At 33.7% G+C, this 10,994-nt stretch overlaps 1 protein-coding gene across 9 annotated transcripts in view; it reads right to left on the bottom strand.

Annotated features, from left to right (window-relative positions):
- LOC106883769 (phospholipid-transporting ATPase ID) overlaps positions 1-10,994 on the bottom strand; it is a 212,086-nt gene that overhangs the window by 41,570 nt on the left and 159,522 nt on the right. For 8 of the 9 annotated variants that reach the window (XM_052978605.1, XM_052978602.1, XM_014934890.2 and 5 more), the window contains 3 exons: positions 8,853-8,951; positions 3,799-3,933; positions 764-834 (listed from right to left, as the gene is read on the bottom strand). In XM_052978605.1, coding sequence (XP_052834565.1) covers positions 764-834; positions 3,799-3,933; positions 8,853-8,951 — 305 coding nt within the window. The remainder of the gene's footprint in view (positions 1-763; positions 835-3,798; positions 3,934-8,852; positions 8,952-10,994) is intronic. The other variant, XM_014934894.2, reaches the window with a different exon arrangement.

Below are 10,994 nucleotides of genomic sequence, written 5' to 3'. Positions count from 1 at the left end.
GGACGATTTGACTGAGGACTGGTGAAACCGGATGGCAACACCAGGCTCATGACGACGACGACGATATATATATATATATATATAAAATGGTGTGGCTGTGTGGTAAGAAGTTTGTTTCCCATCCACATGGTTCAAGTTTCAGCCCCACTGCATGATACTTTGAGCAAGTGCCTTCTACTATAGCTTTAGGCCAACCAAAGCCTTGTGAGTGGAAACTGAATGAAGCTTGTGTGTATATATATGTGTGTGCTTGTCTTTGTATCTGTATTTGTCTCCCACCACCACTTGACAACTGGTGTTGATGTGTTTACATCCCTATAACTTATGTGTGTATGTGTTTGCGCGCGTGCACACAAGGGGTTGGATTTTTCTGCATGGAGATATAGATATGCACTTGCAATTTGTGATTTGAGAACTATTCTCTTCCAATCAGAGAAAGATCAGTTTCAATTGAGGTACTTTATACTGAATTTACAGACCAGGGATTTGACAAACATCCATAAAAATATGGCAGTGGTACTGCTCAGGTGAAGTAGAAGGAAACTGATAGGATTGTTCTCAACAAATGAAAATCTTTATTGAAACACATGTTTGTTTAAATTGCCAAAAAGTAAAAAGAAGATTGTTTTGTAAACTATTTCATCACATTCATGCCTCTACTAACTTTGTCTTCAATTAATGCTAGACAAATCAAATACGAAAAATTATACGACATAGAAAAGATGTTATAAGAAAAAGAACAAAAACAGAACCCAATACTCACCCATCAAGCTCAGCAGTTTCAATATAGCATAAACTGTTTGGTTCACTCGTAGACAATAGATAAAGATCAGCCTGTTCAAAGAAATAGTAAAATAACTATTACTCATACCTAGAAACAATCCGTGTCTCATTTTAGTTAATCACTGTGTTAAATATTCAAGAGGAGTATATGTAATATAACTATAAGGATACAAGGCTAATAATAGGTAGTAATTAGCAATATATAAGCTTGTTAAAACAGTAAATAGTTAGAAATATTATTAAAGGGAAATTAGTATTGCTTTTTTGAAATGGATTTTTGGTGTAGTTTTGTAAAAATACAATGGGCTACGTTACAAACTATATAACTATAGCACATTGAAGCACTCACCCATTATTAATCTAGTGCTTTTAAAGTTTGTAAAGCCAAGATGTCCTGGATATTAAAATCTTCATTAACATCAAAAAAAAATAATTCAGTATTCTCAACGTTAGATATTAATAACACTACACTATGTTTTATCTCCTTGTCTTGACATCACCTGGTAGTTGTAGATGAGTATCTCTGTCATGCATCACCTTAAACACACAAAACCACCCCATTTTTGATAATACATATTTTTAAGACAAGCACTTAGAAGACAAATTACAAGACAAATTACAAGACAAACAACAATTTAACTAAGTTGCTAAGGCATCAGATAGAAGAAATGCTTCACAGTATTTGTCCCAATTCTCTTTGCTCTGAGTTCAAATCACTTCAAGTCCAACTTTGCCTTTCAAGCTTTCAGGCTCAATAAAAAAGAAGGGTAATGGATTGAAGGAATCACTGGAGTATCAGATGGGATACTTTATGGTACATTCCAGTTCCTTATTTTCTCACATCATTGCTTGCAATGGCACTAAACAGCATTGGTCTTGCCTTGACCTTGGACATCATTAAAAGCATAAAAAGAGAGGGCACCGCATACATGTGCAACTGCTAATCTTTCACAAGAAAAATCTTTCACAGGCCAGCTTCTTGGAAAGGAGCATTCCTGGTGCAAAAAATCAGCTATGATTGAAAGGGGCCCTAGAAACCCAGAACATCTTTCACTCAAGTGAAAATGATGCAATAGTAATACAATTTTGTTTGAGAGCATTTTGCTCATTGTCAATTTATTAAAACAATTAACAGATAATTCCACATGCTCTCAATGGAGAACTCACATTAACAATACAATAATGAATGCTATGCTTTACTGATGAGGTCAGAATAAGACCAAAACATATCCAGTGTTGTCCCTTTCACTTGTAGGAAAGAAACTGAAATAATATTAGTTATTGACTAACATTGTTATTCCTCATATATTTAATTCTAGTAGCATATGAATGCATGCAGCATTACAACATCAACACTGACTTATGTATCATCTGACAACAGCTGTGTCCTAGTATCCTTTTAATTTAAGTTTTGTTTTGAAATAAACATTCTACATGACTAGTGAAACACTTTTTCCAGCAGTTTTACTTTTCTGTTTTTTTTTTTTTGATTTTTTTCATTACATCCCAATGCACTTTCATTGTAAAACTGCTAGATACACTTTTTAATGATAATTCATTTAACAACAATAGTACACATTTCATATATAACTTGCACTGCAATGACATAAACTGCCGTCTTTGTACCTCATATGACTCCATAGGTTACCCAAATTTCAAACCCTTCCTTTCATGTGCCCACTCCTTATTGACTTCCCAAGGCACCATCAACTCAATAACCAGACATTTCTTTTTTTTTTATCAGGTCAAATTAAGCCATTAGGTCAAGATATTGTTTTGAAATTACAATATGGCTTAGGAACACAAACACTTCTATCAAATTGATCTTCATGCTCCTGTCATTAGAACCATTCATAAGTTAGGCTATTGGTTTTATTTAGTTTTTATTCCTATGTAGCTCTTTCTCACTCACCTGTGGAAAACAACAATGGTACAACTTGATATTGATTCATTGTATTGATGTAGCTGCATAGTTGTTATAGCAACCATAGCAGTTATTAAGGGTCTTCTGATTTTTGTCACCTTCAAGTAGCTTCCTTTACCTTTCACTATCAATATCATAGTTGGTAAAATAGAAGACCTAATCATGATGCCTATCTTCAATGCCTCACAGTTTTCAATGAATCTCTGAGTGGCAAATCACATTAAAAGTCCTTTCATATGTCATGGAAGGCAAAAAAATCCAATACTTTGTGAATCAGTGCATGAGTAATACCTGCATATGTATTTACCAAATTAAGCCTTTCTTCCATTCTTAGCATGTTGAATGGCACATCAAATCATAGGGATGTGCTCAAGATAGCATAAGAATCCCAGGACATTGGCTTACTGAACTAAAATGCTTATGAGTCCAATCAGTGCTAGAAACCTTGATATCCTCCTTGCCAGTATCTATAAAGCACCTTTCTATCTACAAGGAGAAGTAGAGGACAAAACAGGTCAAATGATGATGTTGGTTCTTAGGCACCAGCAGGCTCTCTGCCAAACTCCAGTTATATATTGCAGTTCCTTTGGTAATACACCTATATAACTTCATTTTATATTCACCATTAATAAATAAACCTAAATGTAAGTTATTTAAACAAATGGCATGTAAAAATGTTTAAATGTATACTATAATATATTAGAAAACTGCCTTCCAGTACCCATAATATATTACTGTACATGCTGTGTTTTTATACAACTTTTTAATATAAAAGTCCTAAGGTGTCAACTACATAACTTGCTGGCAGTCCACTTGCAAGAAAGACTGACCAATCCCTACTCTTAACCTTAAAAGATAGATTGTACATGCAGCAGGAAGAGCATTAATCATTATGCCATGTTGACTGTTCTTATCAGATGATTTAGAACAAAACAAATAACATAATAAACTTATTGTATACAGTGCTATTTAGGTAGATTTTTTATCTCAAATCATATTGATTAAAATTTACATCATACTACATAGAAATTCACATAAAAAATGGACAAAGTGGTATCTTGTTGCAAGTGAAAAAATAAACTAATGCTTACTGCCACAAACTGGTTGTTTTCCATTCGAATGATATCACCAACAACAACTTTGTGCCATTTTTCTTCAACCATTTGACCATCACGAAGCACAAAGGAAATACGATTATTAACCTGGTTGTCACTTCGATGGCGTTGCTAAAAAAAAATGTATATAAATAAAAATCCTTCATACATACCTACATTCGTATATGAATATATCAATAAACAAATTTCACACACACACACACGCACACACACACACACACACATACATGCATGTAAGATAGGTATGTAAGTATAAATGATGTCATGTAAAAATATTTTTAGGAATATTTGAGAAAGTTATACACTTTCAAATCACTTACTGGAAAAATCTTAATTTAGAAAAAAAGAATTTTCATTTTTATTTTTAGGGGAGGGATAGTAATGACAATATAAAACTTCCTTTGGCTTTTATTTCTTAGATTTTATAAAACCAGAGCTACAGCTTAAAACACATAAAATGTATTTTACAGTGACTGATTCATATCCTAGCAACATTACTACTTTGGTTACAAACCTAGAGGAAATACAATAGCTGAACCTATATAAATTCAAGCAATCAATTCAGATTTACCTCACTCACAAACTATATAGACTTTCAACAGATGTCTTTATTTTTTGCTTCCTCTCCCCAACCTACATCCACTTATAAATATATAGTATTATAAATAAATAGACAGTTATGTCTGTTTATTTATTTTGCAAATCAATTTCAAGCTAAAATATTTCTAATCATCAACATCATCATCATTTACCATCCATGTTTCATGCAGCCATGGTTGACAAGACCTAACAAGTCCAAAGACTGCATCATGCTCCAAAGTTTGCTATGGCATGGTTTCTAAGGTTAGATGCCCTTCCTAATGCCAACCACTTTACAACCATATACCAGGTGCTTTTTCATAGTACCAGTACTACTGAGGTCATTTCTTTTGACTTTTTATTCTTTTATTCTTGACTCTTTACACTTCAATTTCAAACCCCACCATGGTCAACTTTGTTTCCATCCCTCCAGGGTTGATAAAATAAAGTATCAGTCAAGTTCTGTGGTCAATGGTATCAGTTAAGCCTCTCCCCTTAAAATTGCTGCCCTCATGTCCAAATTATAAACCATTGTTATTTGCATCATAATTATCATAAGTCAACAGAATGGCTGAACCAACAGGATTCCTAGTGGTATTTAGTTAGATTACTTATCTTCTGAGCTCAAATACTGTCAAAATAAACTTTGCTTACTATAAATAATTACTTCACACACTGGTGTTAATTTATCAGCTGCCCTTTTCTCATAATGTGCAGCCTTGAGTCAATGTTAGAATCATTATGACCAATATCACCGTCATTTTATTACTGAAGTAAGAGCTGTGATGCAGCAGTAAGGTGTTCGTAAGTTGTGTTTGCTACATGAATTTGCTTCCTAATTAGTACTGCTTCAATGTACAGCATTACTAACTTGGGGAATATATTAATGCCCAAACTTCACCTTCACTGAAATACTGAAACTGAAACCTTATAAGAAATAATAGTAGTATACAACTACACCTTTTTCTGTCACAAATATGTGGCTTTCTGCCAATGTGAGTAATATATTTAATAGTAATTTTATGTAAGAAATCCTCATTACTACTACAATGTTTTTATTATTATCATCATCATCAGTTTCTTAGATTTGGTACAGTGTCTAATTTGGTTCTTTGCAGTTCAAAGCCCACTGGACTGGAGTTCTCATCCTCAAAAATTGATTAAATACAGTAAAATGAAATGGCTGATTTACCCACACAAATCCTTTTCACAGCAAAATTGGATTCCATTTTGATCAATTGCATTATTGCTGCTTAACTCTATATAGTATTTCATATATTTTTACTACATTGTTCCTAGCAAGATGATGAGTAGTAATACCTCTTGGAACTAGCAATCATAACCACCAGCAGAGACCTCAAATGCACAATCAACTAGATAGAATTTCCAGCATGCTAATGGTGCTATTTTAATCATCAGTAAGTAAATAAAAATCTCTGACAACCATGGCAGAAATCCAGCTCATAATTGTATGGTATCAAATATTTTATCCATTATAGAGTAAAATCTCATCAGCACCTTTTAAATCCAGCAGGAATACATTATTGTTGATCTAAAAAGTGAAATCACTCACTAAAATTGAAGTAAAATGACAAAGGGCTTATCTCTCAAGATTAAGGATAGGCTGTATAATGCTTGTGTGCAAAGTGCACTGCCACACAGCAGTGAAACATAGCTTTGAGGGTAGAGGATATGTAAAGACTTGAAAGAAATGAAGTAAGTAAGCTTCATTGGATGTGTGTGAATAACAATGTATAAATGAATAGAGAAACAAATTGGGTTTAAAAAGAATCAGCTGTAGGGTGCAAGAAAGGAGACTGTATTGGTTAGGGGTATGTGATGCAAAATGGAGGATAGCAGCTGCCTAAGTAAGTACAGAGCATTCAAAGTGAAGTGGTACCCATGTGAGAGGGAAACCAAGAAACATTTGGGATAAGGTGGTAAAAAATGATCTCAGGATGTTATAATATCTGACAAAGACAATAATAAAGACCATGATGACTAGTAATACACAGTGCTGCAAAAGATCAGACCTCCTGTGCATGCACCCCATTCTTTGCTGTTTCTATTCTGTACCCCACCTCTCATCTCTTCAACTCACTGTACCATGGCACCCGTAACTGAGAGAAAAATACTTGATTTGTACATATTGAATATTCCCACCATCTACATTTTACTACCCATTCCTTTCTCCCAAATCAAAACCAAGATACTTGAGTGGGTGAGGAGATCACATGGTGACAACCTTTACCTGCCCTCCCTAACTCCCTGTCACCATGCTCTTTTGGGCATGTTACATTAAGAATATACTCTTGCCCGTCATCATCATCCCATGTATCTCTCCTTCACACCAATCTATCCACTCATATATAATTGGGGATAGCACTGTATCACCTATTCAACCAACTTCATCTCTCCTCACCTTATCAATGACTCTTTCACTAATCCTTTGACAGTATCTTTCCGTTTACTGTTCCCATTCTCTCCTATTACCCATTTTCATCTAATCTTTCTTTTATGCACCACTTCTCCCCTACTTTCACATTACCCTTCCACTCTCTCCTTTACATTAACCCCTGATATTATTTTTTCCTTCTCCTCTCTTGTCTCTTCTCCCCCACCCCCAACACACTACTCCTATTATTTATTTCATTACCATCCCTTCATAATAAATTTATTCCTTTCCACTGTGAGGTGCTCTCTTTTGCTTTACAAGCGACAAGGCAACCCCAACAATGTTGGCACCACAAAGAGGATAACAAAACAAAGTTGATTTTAGTGGTATTTGAACTCAGAACATGAAGAGCCAGCAAATACTACAAGGAATTTTGTCCTATGCTTCAACTTAACCAATTCACTGCCATTTTAATAATCATCATCATCATCATAATTTAACTGCCACTTTCCATGCTGACATGTGTTGGATGATTCAACAGGAGTTGGTAAGTCAGAAGACTGCTCCAAGCTCTACTCTCTGCTCTGGCATGATTTCTGTGGATAGACACCCTCCAAATACCATGTAGTAGAAAATTAATGTAATAATTAATTATTAGCAATGAAATCAGTATTAATACCAAAATGTAATATTTATATCCAACTTAACATGGATGTCTTGTTAGAACACCAACTACTGCATTATTAGCCTTGAGAGATCCTCCCATATAGGCCCTTAGTGCATAGATGATAGCAGACAAGAATCAGCTGTCATGAGCACTAGAACTCCTATATCACATAATTTCATTCTATTGAAAATCATCAGTGAGAGGCATCCAATTACTGCATGCCAGTTAAAATCTCGCTGCTACAATATATAGAATATCAATATCTTTTCAGACACTGGTTTCACAAATAGCCAGCAGGCTTATTAAAAATTAATTATTAGCCACGGAAGCAGTATTAATAACAGAAGTTAATCTTTATATCCAACTTAACATGGATGTCGTGTTAGAACACCAAATACTGCATTATCAGTCTTGAAAGCTCCTCACATACAGACATTCAGTGCATAAAAGTATATACTAAATTGTAACAGACAGCACTCAAGACAGGCAATTCTTGTCTAACAAGACATCCATGTTAAGAAAACAGAGATTTAGGTGTCAAATTTACAGTCTAAATGCAGGAAGTATACTGTTTACCAAGCCAATTTGCAACAGTGCTATGTTATGAAGGAATCATATAAAACAGAATTTTGGTAATTCCTATAAATTTTGCCAAAAATATCAGTAAAGCCATATGGAGATATGGAGTCAGATCATAGGATTGTAGAATTGTATAACTACAGTAAGGCAGTTGTATCTATGTAGAACAAAGAAAAAACCAAACTTACCTGTTTATGTACATGGTAGTTAGTGGTGGTGGTTAAAATATTGTAGAAGATTGAAAGAAGGTGCAGTAAAATAAAGAGAGTGGGGAGATAAAAACAAAGAGGGAAGAAATAGAGGGAGAGATGATAGAAAATAAGGAATGTAAAATACCAAAAAAGAGGAAATGCATGGGATTCAGGAGAACAAAGTACAGGATGCATGCAAAAACAAAAAGAAAAAAGAAACAAGAAAAAAAGAGAGAAGCTGTGAGAAAGAAATAAAAAGATACAAAGAGAGAGAAGAGTGAGAAAGGAGAAGAAGAGGAAGAAGGCAGATTGGAAACAAGAAAGAGTGGAAAAAAGAGGAAAGACAGGTAAACAGAGAGAATACAAGAGTGAAAGAGAAAGCAAAAGATAGGAAGAAAGACATAATAAAAGATAGGGAAAGAAAGTAGAAGACTATGATAGAAAGAATGCAAAATGAAAGGAAAAGGAAAGTAGAAAATAAAATAGGAACATATATAGCAGAATCAAAGCAATGATAAAAAAAATTATGGTGTGTGTGCATGTGTGTGTAAACAATGCAGTACATTAATAATTCACATACTGACCCATTGTGGCCATAGTAGAAAGAACCAAAACTTACAACGTCATCTACCAAATCCTTTAATGCAGTAATGGCAAGTACCGCCACCATTGGTATCAGAGTAGTTAGAGGGGTCAAAGACGAGATCGGGGGGATGAACTGGCAAGCAAAAACCAAAACAAATCATAATAAAAGAGAAAAGAGATTGCATAAATAAAGATAAACCATTTTTTTTAATGTATTTTAGCACCATAGTAATGATAGAACAGTCACAAATTGGACAGAGTTAATTTTAACAAATGCACTGCCAAAGGCATGAAACCTTTGATATGGATAGAATTTATCATTAATTTATTGTCAATGATATGAAGTCATATATTTAATAAAACTTAGTAGATTCTCTAAGAATTCATTTCAAAAGATAATAAATCTTGTTTGTTATGAACAGGCTTTCAAAGATATCACTATAACATATGACACTTAGAAAATGTTTAAGTGCAATTTTCTACATGTAATATTTCTTGTTTCCATGCATTTGACAGTAAATGTGTTAAAGGCTTTGTCCATTCAATAATGTTGTTCACTGATGGATTTTTAGTTTTTATATTTTTTGCAAACATGCAGTGTGTAAACAAGCCCATATGTCACATGAACTAGTGCCCCATTCCTGCCTATGATTTAAATAAGCCCTATGTCTCAAGGGTAAGCTTGGTAGAGCAAGAGACTAACAAAGTAAACTATAAATAAACTGGCAGAAGGCAATGGGAAACCATTGTCATATCATTCTCAAGAAAATTGACTTTGGCAAGGAAATCCATGACAACCAGTGCCTATCAACATGGGCACATAAAAAGAGATACATACAACAACTTTCTATAATTACAAGTATATAATGATAATCTTAGGTTAAAACAATACACACAAAAAGAGTTCAATGCATCTGAATGTAGTGTTATACATTTTATTTATACAAAAAAGTATCCAACAGTTGTACAAACTTTCCAAACCCATAAATGATAGTGTCGATTGGTTTATGAGAAATCAACATATTCACCACTGTTGATTTTGAAGTGTTTGTATAAGTATTAGAGCTTTTTGTTTGCATAAAGTATCATTACAAGTAGCAACATTCTGTTCTATGGATGTGCATATCTCCCAGCAAGGTGAATCAGTGAATCACAATTGTAATTATTTTATTTCCTTCTTATTAGACTTGAAAATAATGTATCATATTCACAACTTTCGTTTTCTCTTCCTCTAAAAAATTTGAACTTCATTGTTTATTTGAGAAATTACTGTCAGGTTCTTCCCTTAAAATTCTGACAGATATTATGTTAGCAACAGAAACAGATATACTTAAAAAAAACCAAAAAGGATTTTATAAAATAGTTCTGTGTTACAACAGCAAAATATCAAACTACACACAAAATATGGGTTTGCTGATCTATCATTGAACTGTCATCTAGCTAATTTTTGTTTTAGACAAGCCACTGGTAACTTATTAATGCAAAGAGCATTTTAAAAGCTAACAAAAAATAAATACATGGTGAAGAAAAAAAGTTAGTCAATGAATAATGTGCCTCTCATTTACCCAACAAATTCAGGGAAGAACATACATTTTTTGGTATTATTCTAACCTTGTTAGCAAAGTATAAATTGCACTATACAAGTTAAGGTGGGGATGAAAGAACCACAAGGTAAATGTACAAAATTGTTAATGGTTCTACAGCCATCAGAACTGTTTATTTACTTGGCCCAAAACACAGCTTAGCACTAATGATAGGATATGATCTGATAGTTTTGTGTCTAAAATGATGTCTTACTCATTTACATATTGCCACTCCCCAACAACCACACCAAAATAAGTAATAATAGATTTTGTTGGAGGACAAGATTTTATATTTTATATTTGTTTACTTGGTGGTTATAAAGAAATTAACTACTTAATGTTAAGTACCTCTTCACCAAAGTGTGTGTCTATGGTGGTGAAAAAACAAAAACTTTTTAAGCAGCAGCAAGAAATGTTAGGCACCCTGCTTAAGGAAGATATGACCAGCAGTCTAAAATATTTAATATTTACTACTAAATCATTATTGCTCCAGACCACAAGATAAAATCTTACACACACAGAAAAAAAAAAAAAGAAGTCCTTTGCCAATTATGTCTTTATGGGGTAAAAACTGTACCTTCTATGATTATTTC

This window comes from Octopus bimaculoides, chromosome 2 (genome assembly GCF_001194135.2).
Source record: "Octopus bimaculoides isolate UCB-OBI-ISO-001 chromosome 2, ASM119413v2, whole genome shotgun sequence".
NCBI lineage: Eukaryota > Metazoa > Mollusca > Cephalopoda > Octopoda > Octopodidae > Octopus > Octopus bimaculoides.
Note: the sequence above shows the minus strand (reverse complement) of the source record. Positions and strands in the feature narration are given on the sequence as shown.